General features: G+C 44.1%; 1 protein-coding gene across 7 annotated transcripts in view; it reads left to right on the forward strand.

Moving 5' to 3' along the window:
* Window positions 1–15,455, forward strand: part of IFT140 (intraflagellar transport 140) — a 261,963-nt gene that overhangs the window by 19,506 nt on the left and 227,002 nt on the right. For 5 of the 7 annotated variants that reach the window (XM_039490901.1, XM_039490902.1, XM_039490900.1 and 2 more), the window contains 2 exons: window positions 11,563–11,684; window positions 13,505–13,647. The exons of 1 other annotated variant lie outside the window; for it this stretch is intronic. In XM_039490901.1, the coding sequence (XP_039346835.1) occupies window positions 11,563–11,684; window positions 13,505–13,647 (265 nt within the window). Of the gene's footprint in view, window positions 1–11,562; window positions 11,685–13,504; window positions 13,648–15,455 lie in introns of those variants that run through there. One more of the 7 variants, XM_039490906.1, reaches the window with a different exon arrangement.

Raw genomic sequence — 15,455 nt, forward strand, 5'->3', positions numbered from 1 at the left:
AGATCACTGCCTATCAAGCAGACCAATATTGTCTCATTGTTTACTTGTACTCCCCTATCTGGCTATATCCATTTATTGTTGTTATTTACATAAAATCCTTCAAGAAAAGGAAACAAAATGGCTTTCTTTCCCTATGGATATCAAAGCTGCTCAATTACAGGACCATAAGAGAATGCCTGCAGAAAGAGGTGAGTGGTACGTCTTGAAGATCGTGAGACTTGGCCTCCGCCTAATCTCCTTTAAGGAGCTTTGTAGCCTAGTGTCCTCATCTGGGAATTCCCAGCCCCTAGTAATTCAGATTTAGGCTCCAAGAACCACTGAAAATACTTCTTAAAATTTGAGCAGCAACCAGTGAGGATCAGGAGCTCTTTATTTACATTCTAAGTACATAATACCTTGCATAACTTCCAGCTTTTGATGGCTCAATAGTATTGGAAGGGTCCAGGTGTTTTGTATAAGTATCTTGAGTGAAAGTGTCTTTATGAAACAAATGGCTTTTACAGCAAAAGGCAAAAGCTTTGGGCTATTAGAATGGTTCAAAGGATACCAAGATGTCTTAACAAATAAATCTCATTAATACAAATGTCACTGTGTCATCTCCAGTTGCCATGATGAAAGCTGGCTTGGAAGCAAATTGAAGACTAGCTTGGCCTTGGCTGAGTAAATACTTTTATTCAAGAACTCCAATCTTGTCTTCTAATTCTCTTCCACAAATATTTCCCCCCAGGCAGATGCTAATAAGACAATTTATTTTCAGATTCCAGGCTTTGCTAGTAGTTGGAGCAAAGATTAACTTGACATTACACTATGAAAAGAAAAAAATTCTCTCCCTAATAAACGTTTGGAGAAAAAAATATTTTTAGCCATTTTGGGCTCTCTTTTATTCTCATGTGGAGCTTTGAAGTAAACCATCGGGGCACGATCAGGTACATGAGGAGACCTGAATCAATAGAACATGAATGGAGTCAGGTTTATCCACTGTAATAAACCCAATTTATTGGGTGGCATAAAGGAAAGGGGGAAAATGTGTGCTTTGAAGGATAAAAATCTGGTCATGAAGTTAGAGTCATGAATCTTATGCAATTTTATGCCCATTACACTTCCCCATTTCCTCCTTGATGTTACTAAAATATTGAAGGTGTAGTGAGCTTTTTTTAGGGGTGGAAGGAGCAATCTGACTTGAAAGTAAGGTGTGTTTAGTTGTTAAGCAGAAAGATGACCTCAACTCAGGATATATATATATGGGAGTAATTTCCAGCAGTTTTTATGGGCATCCAGGCTCCTCTTTATAACGAGGCACTTGGTTGCTTATGGAAGCAGTTGGGGGCGGAAAAAAGAAAGTAGAACCAGCAAAATGTGACTTTTCACTTAGCAGAGCCACCAGCCAGAACTCTGAACCACCAGTGGTCCACAGACCACCATTTGAAAGGCATAGTCTTACAGCTACTGTTTTGGGTTCTCTGCACACTTGAACAGACGCCACTGCGCTGGTAAACATTTGGATAATATTTGCAACCAAAAGAATGGAAAATGTATTGATTTTGTTTTTAATTTTTAAAGCTTAGATTCAGATAACTTAAAGATAAGAGGAGAATTATATGGTCACTTGTGTGGCTTCAGTACCATGCTATATGCCGGACTTTAGGTGAGATGCGTTGGAAGAGCTATGTGGAAGTGCTGTGCTATGCTTCATACAAGTACTACTAATCTTTCATTTTCGTGGGGACTAAATTCACTTACAATATATTAAAGAAAAAAGAATAAATCTTGTCATAAACAGATAGTTAAGGGTTAAAGTCTCTTTTACCTGTAAAGGGTTAACAAGCTCAGTAACCCGATGAACACCTGACCAGAGGACCAATCAAGGGACAAGATAATTTCAAATCTCTGTGGAGGGAAGCCTTTGTCTGTGTTCTTTGTTTTGAGGTGTTCTCCCTTGGATTTAAGGGAGGCCAGACATATTCTTCAAGTTCTCCAAAGTTTCCTGAAGTATTTTCTTCTATTCAGTATAGTGAGTATTAGAAAGGCGAATTAGTCTTATAATTTAATTTCTGCATTTGCAATTGTGTGTTTGCTGGAGAAATATCTTTATTTCTGTTTGCTGTTACTTTGATTATTCTGAGGAGGAGGGAGGGGAAGTCTCTCCAGTTTTTATAAGTTAGACCCTTAATTTTTTTCCATCATGGTATTACAGAGATAGTGTACTTTCTTTCTTTTAATAAAATCTTTTCTTTTTAGAACTTGATTGATTTCTTCCCTTGTTTGGATTTTCAGGGGAGGGGAAAAGTGAATCCCTCTTTGTTTGATTCAAGGAATTTGAATCCAGGTATCTCTCCTAAGGACTTGGAGAGAGGAGGGGGGAATGGATTATTTCCCTTTGTGTTAAGATTCAAGGAGCTTGGATCTGTGTTCCCAGGGAAGGTTTGGGAGGAATGGAAAGTGTACCAAAACACTATAATTTTTGGTTGGTGGCAGCTTTACCAGATCTAAACTAGGATTTTAGTTTAGAGGAGTCCATGCAGGTCCCCATCTTGTGAATGCTAAAGTTCAAAGTGGGGAATAAACCTATGACAAATCTTAATAACCCTTGTTACATTACGTTACTGACATAACCTGTGACCGTATAGATCATTGTTGCAGCCACTGTTATATATTTGCAGCAAATATTGTACAAAGGTTGTTGTGTAAGGTGTCTATGGAAAGATTATGATTTGTTGATTATAATTATGCTATCTGTATGTGTATATCACTTTTGTAGTTGAAGTTATGAATATTGGCTATGTACTTGTATATCAATGTGTTTTGATTCTAAAGTAGCCTTAGGGTATGTCTACGCTATGAAATTAGGTTGAATTTATAGAAGTCGATTCTTTAGAAATAGTTTTTATGCAGTTGATTGTGTGTGTCCCCACAAAAAATGCTCTAAGTGCATTAAGTCGGCGGACTGCGTCCACAGTACCAAGGCTAGCATCGACTTCCGGAGCGTTGCACTGTGGGTAGCTGTGAGTAGCTATCCCACAGTTCCCGTGGTCTCTGCTGCTCATTGGGATTCTGGATTGAGATCTCAATGCCTGATGGGGCAAAAACAGTGTCGCAGGTGGTTCTGGGTAAATGTTGTCAGGCCCCCCTCTCCCTCCCTCCGTGAAAGTAATGGTAGACAATTGTTTCGTTCCTTTTTTCCTGGGTTACCTGTGCAGACACCATACCACTGCAAGCATAGAACCTGCACAGCTGACCGTCACCGTAAGTCTCCTGCGTGCTGGCAGACATGGGACTGCATTGTTACAGAGCAGCAGCTCCTTGCCTTTTGGTAGCAGATGGTGCGTTACAACTGGTAGCCGTTGTCGTCATATTCCTGGGTGCTCTTTTAACCGATCTTGGTGAGGGGCGCTTGGGCAACTGGCAGACAAGGGACTGCATTGCTACACAGCAGCAGCTCCTTGCCTTTTGGTAGCAGATGGTGCGTTACGACTGGTAGTCGTTGTCGTCATATTCCTGGGTGCTCTTTTAACCGACCTTGGTGAGGTCAGTCATGGGCGCCTGTGCAGACTCCTTCTGCCGAGCACCCAGCAGCTGACAATGGCTCGCAGTCATAATGCACCGTCTGCAGCCACCCTAAAGATGTAAAAGATAGATGGAGTGGATCAAAACAAGAAATAGACCTGATTTGTTTTGTATTCATTTGCTTCCTCCCGCCCTCTGTGAAATCAATGGCCTGCTAAACCCAGGGTTTTGAGTTTGATCCTTGAGGGGGCCATTCTGTGTGACAGTTGTTTTGTGTTTCTCCTTGATGCAAAGCCACCCCCTTTGTGGACTGTAATTCCCTGTAAGCCATGTTGTCAGTCACCCCTCCTTCTGTCAGAGCAGACAATCGTTTCACGCCTTTTTTCAGCCCAGACGCCATAGCACTGGGATCATAGAGCCCGCTGAGATCACCACGGCAGTTATGAGCACTGTAAACACCATGCGCAGTATCCTGGAGTATATGCAGAACCTGCCAAAGCAAAACCAGACGAGGAGGCGATGGCAGCACGCTGACAAAACTGATGAGGACATAGATATGGACATAGACTTCTCGCAAAGTACGGGCCCCGGCAATGTGCACATCATGGTGTTAATGGGGCAGGTTCATGCTGTGGAACGCCGATTCTGGGCCCGGGAAACAAGCACAGACTGGTGGGACCGCATAGTGTTGCAAGTCTGAGATGATTCCCAGTGGCTGTGAAACTTTCGCATGTGTAAGGGCACTTTCATGGAACTTTGATTTGCTTTCCCCTGGCCTGAAGTGTCAGAATACCAAGATGAGAGCAGCCCTCACAGTTGAGAAGCAAGTGGCGATAGCCCTGTAGAAGCTTGCAACGCCAGACAGCTACCGGTCAGTCGGGCATCAATTTGCAGTGGGTAAATCTACTGTGGGGGCTGCTGTGATCCAAGTAGCCCATGCAATCAAAGAGCTGCTGATACCAAGGATAGTGACTCTGGGAAATGTACAGGTCATATTGGATGGCTTTGCTGCAATGGGATTCCCTAACTGTGGTGGGGCAATCGACGGAACCCATATCCCTATCTTGGCACTGGAGCACCAAGCCAGCGAGTATATAAACCAAAAGGGATACTTTTCAATGGTGCTGCAAACACTGGTGGATCACAAGGGATGTTTCACCAACATCAACGTGGGATGGCCGGGAAACGTACATGATGCTCGTGTCTTCAGGAACTCTGGTCTGTTTCAAAAGCTGCAGGGAGGGACTTTCTTCCCAGACCAGAAAATAACCATTGGGGATGTTCAAATGCCTATAGTTATCCTTGGGGACCCAGCCTACCCCTTAATGCCATGGCTCATGAAGCCATACCCTGGACAGTAGTCAGGAGCTGTTCAACTATAGGCTGAGCAAGTGCAGAATGGTGGTAGAATGTGCATTTGGATGTTTATAAGCGTGCTGGCGCAGTTTACTGACTCAGCTAGACCTCAGCAAAACCAATATTCCCATTGTTATTACTGCTTGCTGTGCGCTCCACAATCTCTATCAGAGTAAGGGAGAGACATTTATGGCGGGGTGAGAGGTTGAGGCAAATCACCTGGCCACTGATTATGTGCAGCCAGACACCAGTGTGGTTAGAAGAGCACAGCAGGACGCGCTGTGCATCAGAGAATCTTTGAAAACCAGTTTCATGACTGCCCAGGCTATGGTGTGAAAGTTCTGTTTGTTTCTCCTTGATGAACATCCCTCCCCACCCTCACCCCTTGGTTCACTGTACTTCCTTGTAAGCTAAACACCCTCCCTTTCCCCCTTCGATCACCACTTGCAGAGGCAATAAAGTCATTGTTGCTTCACATTCATGCATTCTTTATTAATTCATCACACAAATAGGGGGGCTAACTGCCAAGGTAGCCCGGGAGGGGTGGAGGAGGAGGGAAGCGCAGGGTGGGGTGGGGTAGGATGGAAGGACAAGGCCACACTGCACTCTAAAACATTTAAAACTTTAAAACGTATTGAATGCCAGCCTTCTGTTGCTTGGGCAATCCTCTGGGGTGGAGAGGCTGGGTGGCCAGAGGCCCCCCCACTGCATTCTTGGGCATCTGGGTAAGGAGGCTATGGAACTTGGGGAGGAGGGCAGTTGGTTACACAGGGGCTGTGGCGGCGGTCTGTGCTCCTGCTGGCTTTCCTGCAGCTCAACCATACGCTGGAGCATATCCGTTTGATGCTCCAGCAGTCAGAGCATCGACTCTTGGTTTCTGTCCACAAGCTGACGCCACCTATCCTCTTCAGCCCTCCCCCTCTCCTCACGTTCCTGTTGTACTTTCCTGCATTCTGACATCGTCTGCCTCCACACATTCTGCTGTGCTCTGTCAGTGTGGGAGGACAGCAGTAGCTCTGAGAACATCTCAGCCCAAGTGTGGTTTTTTTCACCTTCTAATCTTCGCTAGCCTCTGCGATGGAGACATTTTTGCAGCTGCTGGGGGACAATACACATTTTAGAGAACAATAAGATCACTCTTTCCTGTTAAACCTTGCTGTTCACATTACACAGCACATGTGCTTTCGTTACAAGGTAGCATTTTGCCTCTTATATTGAGAGCCTGCTGGTCTGGTGTAAGAGATCACTCATGCAGTGCCAGGCAACAGAATTTGGCTTGCAGGCAGCCATGGTAAGCCACAGTCTTTTGGCTTCTTTAACCTTCATAACATGTGGGAATGGTTTCAAATAGCAGCACCCTCATTTCCCATACCAAGCAGCTGTTGGCTTGGCCATTTAAAATGGGTTTGCAGTTTAAAAGGAGGGACTGCAGTTTGCAGGTTAACATGCAGCACAAACCCAAATACCCCCCACCCTGCCATGCTATTCTCTGGGATGATCATTTCACCCCTCCCCCCACCACGTGGCTAACAGCGGGGAACATTTCTGTTCAGCCACAGCCAAACAGCAAAGCAGATACGGGCACCTCTGAATGTCCCCTTAATAAAAGCACCCTATTTCAACCAGGTGACCATGAATGATATCACTCTCCTGAGGAGCAGTCATATAGCTTAAAATACATTTATTCAGATTCTTAATTCTTACATTTTTATTTTGTTAGAAAATGTGAACGACACATTCCTTGTTTACTAGATGATGATTAATCTTTTACTCGTGATTTGTGTCTAACTGCATTTGGATGGAAATTGGAATTCAATTAAAAAGGCACTAAAGCAGCATTTTGAAAAAAGTTATTAGCTAAATAAAACTGCCATAAATATGGTGGATGCATAAGAAAAAAAAATAACTTTATCAAAACAAGTTTTGGGTTTGTTTAGTTTGGAAAAGAGAAGACTGAGAGGGGACATGATAGCAGTTTCCAGGTATCTAAAAGGGTGTCATAAGGAGGTGGGAGAAAACTTGTTCATCTTAGCCTCTAAGGATAGAACAAGAAGCAATGGGCTTAAACTGCAGCAAGGGAGGTTTAGGTTGGACATTAGGAAAAAGTTCCTAACTGTCAGGATGGTTAAACACTGGAATAAATTGCCTAGGGAGGTTGTGGAATCTCCATCTCTAGAGATATTTAAGAGTAGGTTAGATAAATGTCTTTCAAGGATGGTCTAAACAATATTTGGTCCTGCCATGAGGGCAGGGGACTGGACTCAATGACTTCCCAAGGTCCCTTCCAGTCCTTGAATCTATGAGAGATAAGGAACGGATGTTGTCTGAATGCCAGCAAACACCGGGATTTGCGCTCCATCCCCATACACGTTAACAGACTTTTGCAGTAGTTGTACTGGCCGTGAATGCCAGGGCAGATTAATCATTAAACATGCTTGCTTTTAAACCATGTGTAATATTTTAGAAAAGTACACTCACTAGAGGTCCCTTCTCCGCCTACAGGGTCCGTGAGCATGCTTTGGGTTGGTTCAGGGGGTACTGGCTCCAGGTCCAGGATGAGAAACATACCTTGGCTGTTGGGGAAACTGGTTTCTCCGCTTCCTTGCTGTGAGCTATCTTCAATCTCTTCGTCATCGTCTTGCTCATCCCGAAAACCCACTTCCTTGTTGTGTGATTCTCCATTAACAGAGTCAAAGCACAGGATTGGGGTAGTGGTGGCTGCACCCCCTAGCATGGCATGCAGCTCAACGTAGAAGCAGCATGTCTGTGGCTCTGCCCCGAACCTTCTGTTTGCTTCTCTGTTTTTGTGGTAGGCTTGCCTTAGCTCCTTAATTTTCACGCACTGTTATGGCCTCTGTCCTTCATGCCCTTTGAGACTTTTGGCATTTCGTTTACTGCAACAGAGTTCAGCTAGCACGGATTCGTCTCTCCGTATGGCGAGCAGATCCCGTACCTCCTGTTCGGTCCATGCTGGAGCTCTTTTGTGATCCTGGGACTCCATCATTGTTACCTGTGCTGATGAGATCTGCACTCACCTGCACCTTGCTACCCTGGCCAAACAGAAAATTAAATTCAAAAGTTCACGGGCCTTTTCCTGTCTGCCTGGCTTGTGCATCTGAGTTGAGAGCGTTGTCCAGAGCGGTCACAATGGAGCACTCTGGGATAGCTCCTGGAGGCCAATACCGTCGAATTGCGTCCACACTACCCCAAATTCGACCCGACAAAGCCAATTTCAGCGCTAATCCCCTCGTTGGAGGTGGAGTAAAGAAATCGATTTAAAGAGCCCTTTAAGTTGAAAAAAAGGGCTTTGTCGTTTGGACAGGTCCAGGCTTAAATTGAGGTAATGCTGCTAAATTTGACCTAAAATCGTAGTGTAGACCAGGCCTTAGTAATTGACAACGGATCTTGGAAGACTCCAATCCACATAAAAAGTCTACCTGGGGATGGTCAAGATAGCAATGGCTGCCGCCTGTAAAAAAAAAGTAATGCATGGACATGTGACTTGTTCATGGGACCCCAAATTCCATTTTTGCTGTAACTTTCTACAGTAAGAGGAGGGATAACTCAGTGGTTTGAGTATTGGCCTGCTAAACCCAGGGTTGTGAGTTCAATCCTTGAGAGGGGCCATGTAGGGATCTGGGGCAGAAATCTGTCTGGGGATTGGCCCTGCTTTGAGCAGGGGGTTGGACTAGATGACAACCCTGATATTCTATGAAAGAGGTGTTCTTACTGTAGGAGGACACTAAAAGGCTGATGCCTCATCTCCATCTTGTCTTCAATCCTGCTTCTTACTTTTGGAGAGACTTTGCTACAAACTGAAGCTCCGAACAAAGAACTGAATGACCCATCCCAGCTGTGGATGTACTCCAGAGATTTGATTTGAACCTGCAGTTTATTCTATCACTGCTACAAACCTGAATCAAAAACTTTGCTACTGTATGTAATTGATTCCATTTAACCAATTCTAGTTCTCATCTATATCTTTTTTCTTTTGTGATTAAACCTTTAGATTTTTAGATTCTAAAGAATTGGCAACAGCGTGATTTGTGGGTAAGGTCTAATTTGTATATTGACCTGGGTCTGGGGCCCGGTTCTTTGGGATCGTGAGAACCTTTTTTTCGTTCACTGGGATATTGGTTTTCATAGCCGTTCAACTCAGTAACGAGTGGCACTGGTGGTGATATTGGGAAATTGGAGTGTCTACGGCAGGGGTAGGCAACCTATGGCATGCGTGCCGAAGGCGGCACACGAGCTGATTTTTCAATGGCACTCTCGCTGCCCAGGTTCTGGCCACTGGTCCAGGGGGCTCTACATTTTAACTTAATTTTACATGAAGCTTTCTTAAACATTTTAAAAACCTTATTCACTTTACGTACAACAATAGTTTAGTTATATATTAGACTTATAGAAACAGACCTTATAAAAACATTAAAATGTATTACTGGCACATGAAACCTTAAATTAGAGTGAATAAATGAAGACTCAGCACACCACTTCTGAAAGGTTGCCGACCCCTGGTCAATGGGAATTGCTTGTATGACTTATGGTTAGCCAGTGGGGTAAAACCAAAGTCCTCTCTATTTGGCTGGTTTGATTTGCCTTAATAGTAAAGGAACTCCATTTTTGGGCTGTAACTGCCCTGCTTTAAGCAATTTGTCCTGAATTGGTACTCTCAGTTGGGTCCCACCAGAACAAGCATTGTTATAGCTCTTCACTGTAATTTGTCTTAATGAAATGAGATTGCAGTTTAAATTATACATTTTTATTCTGTTTTTGTTCATTGCCTAGCAGAGTGGGCCCCCAATTGTAACTGGGCACTCCAGGTACTACAAATAATAAATCTTAAAATTCCACCTGCAAAGCTGGTATCATAAGTCAGCTTTTTGGGATTGTGAATGTGATTCCTCTGCTTCTCTCTTTGCTCCATTTTTCCACTCAGCAGAGGGTTGAAACTGATAGGTATCCAAAACTGGAGTGCTTCAGACTGCAGAATTCTTCTCAATTTCAACTCTGCCAATTTGCAAAAACTGGGCCAGGGTCTGAGGTTCAGCACAATACCTGTACTTGAATCATTATGTCTGCCTGTATTCTTGGTCAAAACAGAACCAGCAACTCAGACTTATTTTGTTTATCAACTGTTGGCTCTCTTGTTTCGAAACTAATATATTTTCTCTGATAAAGGGGTATGCTTTGTTAAAATGCATATCTTGAGAAAGCTGTGTCAGAATTAGGGCCCAACAACTTTGTCATCATTAAATCTTGCAATGGCAAGCATTTGATTTAAATCAGTTAATTAGATTTTGATGTTCCTGTGATTTAAACATTTAAGGGACTGGAGAGGTGCTGTGGGCAGCATGCTACTGAGTTCATGCAGCTTGCGCAATTGGATCACTGTTTTGTTATCATACACACATGTATAGTGCTTGTGAACATGCATTCACTTTTGGACACTTCTTTCCTAGAAGGAAGGAGAGCCATAAGTGGTGTTACTTATTTGATATGAATGGCCTGGGGGCAATGGGGAGAGGTAGAAGCAGTTGTATGTTTGGACAGAGAAGAGAGTAAATAAAAGCTCTGTATTTCAAATGACTACATAATGTTGGAAGGAAACTGGTTTCAGAATGGGAGATTTTAAGCTTCACAAGCTTATAACTTCTCATAATAAAACATGCTAGCAGTCTTCAAATATTTGACGAGCTGAAAAATCCCAAAAAGAGTGTAATATGGTTTTGTGTGGAGCAAGCAGGTATAATGGGAATTAAAGGGAAAGTTTAGGCTGAATATCAGAAAAAAAAACTTCTTGACAGTGAGCTCAATTAGACGCTGGAACAGTCTCTCAAGAGAAATAATGAAGGCCCATTGGTTGAGACACTTAAAACTAGACTGGATGAAATGCTAGAAAATGGGCTCTGAGGAACAATTTTGCATTGACTCCTATTACATGGACTACATAACAAATGACCTAATGAGTGTTTTTCTTCTTTAACTTCTCTTATGGTTCTCTCAACTTCTAAGAATGTCATTTTAAAATTTCTTTCTGATCCTAAAAATGAATCAGTCCTCACTTAAAAAAAATAATAAAAAATCAGGGTGAGTGTATAAAGTGTTGCAACATTTCTAATATTCCCTCTTCTGTGCTGGGAAATCCATAAATAATGACTCTGCGTTTCTCTGATCATGTGTGCTTTTGCTTTGCTTGCCTGCTTGGCCTTGAAAATAGGCAGTGGATTGAAACTAACAAGAGTTCTAGAGCTGGATTCTTGTTAGTTTGAGTAACTTGACTGCTCACAAGGAAGAAAAAAGGGGTACAGGGTATGATGAGTACGTGCAAGTGCATGTGACTTGGTGCATATGTGCAGAACAAAACAAGGTTGGTCCAATTTTAGGCCTGCCAGCTTTAGCAATGTCCTTTTCATTAAGAATGGAAGTAATTTAGGCACTTTTCCAGACAGCGTCATTTTAAATAAATAATGAAATGCCATTATTTAAAAAGTCATTTGAAGTCTTTGCCACCTGTGAAAGGGGGATAATCTGACCTACATATTAAAAAATAAAGATGAAAGGTACTAAATAAGAGAAAAATACCATGTTATCAGAAAAAATATATTGCCTGAAGTGATTATTTAATGTCCATTGACTAGTTCGTCTCCTATTATTATCAGTTTGTGAGGCAGGTCTATCTCTTTTTTTCAATTCTTCTAGCTTGGAGTCATGGTTCTATGGAGACTGGACCAGCGGGGTCGAGTGCAAGGCCCCCCTTTATTGAAACATGAGTATGGAAAGTATCTTTCTCATTGTATCTTTCGGCCTCCATCTCCTGGCGAGTAAGTGAAAATGCCCCAGTCGGAACTCTTCTAGACTATGTCTCTCTCTTTAGGGCTGGGGATTTCTTATTATTAGGTTTGTTGCACAGAGTTCCCATTGAAATCCAAACACACACACCTTGTAGTGGCTCCTCCTAACTGCTCCAGCCATCACTAGTGCTTATCTGCCTTAGATGCAAAGCACAATTACCTGCTGCCTCCTATATCACCTCACTATGAGTGCTCCTTACTCTCTCTCCTACAACCAGATCCTCCTATCTCCCAACCTAGCTCTCAGACCACACTTCTTCTGCCTAGTCCCTAGTTTCTCCCCTGACTGCCATCCCACTGCACACACCTTCTGGCTTGTTTCCAACACCCTTCCCTGGTGACTCCTTCTCATCCTCTGGTCCGAGATCTTCCTCCTCCCCAGATTCAGACACTCCTTTGAACCCATTCCCCTGCCAGCTTTCTTATACATGTATGGTTCCAGGCTTTTCTCCTTTTCTTTTATTCCAACTATCATCTCTCTTCTCCCTCCCCCCATTTCTCCGCCCCCCACCAATCAGCACTCTAAGCTCTTTTTCCCATTGCTATTTCTGTGCCTTTCCTTTGGTTCCAGGTCCTTCTTCCAACTCCTGCTGCTGACTCCCTTTCCTCTGCATGGATCCAGGTCCCCTTCCTCTCTTCCCCGTTGCTGCTAGCTCTCACAATTCCAGCAAATAATAATGTTGATATTTCAGAGGTCTGGCAGCACGACTGCCTGTGATCATGTTAACAGATGTGATTTATACTAAATACAATGATTTTAAATGTGCAGTGGGTCCCCGGTATAGATTGGGGTTGTGTTCTTGAAAAGGGTGATGTATACCTACATGACTTGTATTGCGGACCCGCTTGTACACCAGTGGCGTAGACAGGAGGGGACACTTGGGTGGGCATGAAACGACAGGGGAGTGGAGGGGTAGGAGCGATCTGGCTGCCTTTCTTTCTCCTCCAGCCGGCCTTGCAGGGGTGGGGGGAATAAACACTCTGGCCAGGGGCTCCTGTAAAAATGTGCGCAACCCCACCCGCTCCCCTGGTGCTCAGGGCTTGCCCCGCTACGCTCACCTAGCACTCCTGCCGGGGAGCAGGGTTGGGGCGCGGGGGCTTGCCCCACTCTGGCCAGGGAATTGGGGTCGGGGGCTTGGAAGCCCCTGTGCTCCGACCCCACTCCCTGTCAGGAGGGCCAAGTAAGTGGAGCAAGGCAAGCCCCTGACCCCACTCCATGGCTGGCGCTCCAGAGCTTGGCAAGCCTCCGCGCTCCTACCATGCTCTCCGGCCGGAGTGCCAGGCAGGCAGTGTGGGGCAAGCGCTGTGGTGGGAGCAGAGCTGGGATTGGGGGGGGCTGGATGTTAAGTGAGTGGGCCGCAGCCCACCCGTGGCTATCTGTCACATATGTTGCTCATCAATAGGGAAATGTGTTCCGATTCAGGTTGCTCCCGATCCGCATATCTATCATTTGCAACTTATAGCACAGTAGTGCAAACTACGACTGACGTGAATCAGAACACATTCTCCTATTGATGAGTGATGTTATGCAAAACAACGGATAAGAGGGAGATGTATACTGGGAACCCCCTGACTATCCTTCTATAAGCAGGAAATAATACTAAGTCATGATAGAGATTGAATACATTTGAGGATTCCAATCTCTCTGCTGAGGTGAGTGTGAAAGATCTCTCCATCATGAATAGTTGCCACATTTTGGTAGTGGGAATCCCCATCCATTTTTTTTCTGGATTAAAAAGTTATGTGCCAAATTGGGAGCTAGAAATGAAATGCCTTTTGGTTGCCTGCAGGGACCTGGTACAGCTAGCCAAAGCAGCAGTGAGTGGTGATGAAAAAGCCCTGGATATGTTTAACTGGAGAAAAGCTGGAATCGGAGTGCCTCTGAAAGTGGGACCTCAGGAGGGGTTGTCCTTTTTCATCAGTGTGATTGATGGTAAGAAAAACAAACCCCCCAAAAAACAAACGCTGCATTCTGTTGGGAAATGTAGTCTCTTTAATGTTTTCAAAACTCTTCAGTGTAAGGTGGTCTTGTTTTCACTTGAGCTGTTGCACAGATTATTCTTAGGGGAGAAATAAAACACCTAGTAAGATGAAGTGTATAAAGTCATGAAAATCCTAACATCTTCAGAGTGAGTTCTTTGTACAACATCCTTCTTCTGGACCAGTCCTGTTGGGATTGGAAGTTTTGGGAGCAGGATAAATGTTTGGAAGGGTAGTGGCTGTGATGACTTCAGAAGTGGAAATAGCTGATTCCTAGTAATGTCAGAAAGAGGTATCGGAAGTTATTTTCCTATTTTGCATGAGGGATTTTCCTGTTTGAATAGAGCTGGTAGCCTCAAGCACTGCTGTAAATTCACTGGTTATTCCATTGAAGGAATATACTCTACCCCTTTGAGTGGACTTGATTAATCACAGCCTGGCATATGCCTGTTTTGCTTTTCAGAAAGAAAATGAGGGTAATCTGTACCTTCCAAAAGAGGTCAGAACTAGAGAGAAGCTATTTGTCGCCTTCCTTTCCAAAGATAGAAAATAATTAATATTTTATGTTGTTGCTAGAACCAATGCTAAATGATGTCAAAAGCATATTTTCTATAAAAATTATAAATCTTAATATCTCCCTTTTTTCTTCTTCTTTCACTTTTCCTTCTATAGCATGATGCATCTATTCAGACTTTTTTTAGTATCTGTATTTTCCCTTAGGCCTTGTCTACACTACAAGACTATTTCGAATCAACTTAGTTCGAATTTGTGGATTCGACCTTATGAAGTCGAATTTGTGTATCCATACTAAATACACTAATTCGAATTTCTGAGTCCACATTCACGGGGCCAGCGTCGACTTTGGAAGCGGTGCACTGTGGGAAGCTATCCCACAGTTCCCGCAGTCCCCGCTGCCCATTGGAATGCTGGGTAGAGCCCCCAATGCCTGCTGGGGGAAAAAATGTGTCGAGGGTGGTTTTGGGTAACTGTCGTCATTGAACCGTCAATCACGCCCTCACTCCCTCCCTCCCTGAAAGCGCCTGCGGGCAATCTGTTCATGCACTTTTCTGGTCAGTGACAGCGTGGACGCCACAGCACTGCAAGCATGGAGCTCGCTGCGATCCTCGCCGTTTTCTCCTTCTCGCACTTTATCGTCCACCTCTTCCACATTCAGCTGCTGAGAAATTGGGCTACTTTTCAATGGTTCTGCAAGCACTGGGGGACCATAGGGGACGTTTTACCAACATGAACGTCGGATGGCCGGGCAAGGTTCCTGATGCGTGTGTTCTCAGGAACTGTGGGCTGCTCAGACGCCTGCTGGAAGGTAGTTTCTTCCCGTACCACGAAATAACTGTTGTGGATGTGCATTTGCCTATAGTGATCCTCGGTGACCCAGCCTGCCCGCTAATGCACTTGCTCATGAAGCCCTATACAGGCGCCTGGGACAGCGACAAGGAACTCTTTAAATACCAGCGAGCAGCGTGACCTGTGACTGTTCAGTTTCTTTACAGAGAAGCTGAACCTGCCCCTGTTTCTTTACCCAGTTACTGTTGACTCTCCTCTTCGGTTAAATACCCCTTTCTCCCCGTTTCCCCCACTTCCAAGACACGTGTAAAAATAAAATACATGTCACACTGTTACTGAGGAGAGGTTTCTTTATTCATGACTTTTCCTTAAATGGGTTGAAACTGGAACGCAGACTGTGGTGGGTAGGGTGTGCGCTGATGTAAAGACCGCCTCTAAACTCAAGGAATGACAGGC

The sequence above is a fragment of the Mauremys reevesii genome, linkage group 10, assembly GCF_016161935.1.
Source record: "Mauremys reevesii isolate NIE-2019 linkage group 10, ASM1616193v1, whole genome shotgun sequence".
Lineage (NCBI taxonomy): Eukaryota > Metazoa > Chordata > Testudines > Geoemydidae > Mauremys > Mauremys reevesii.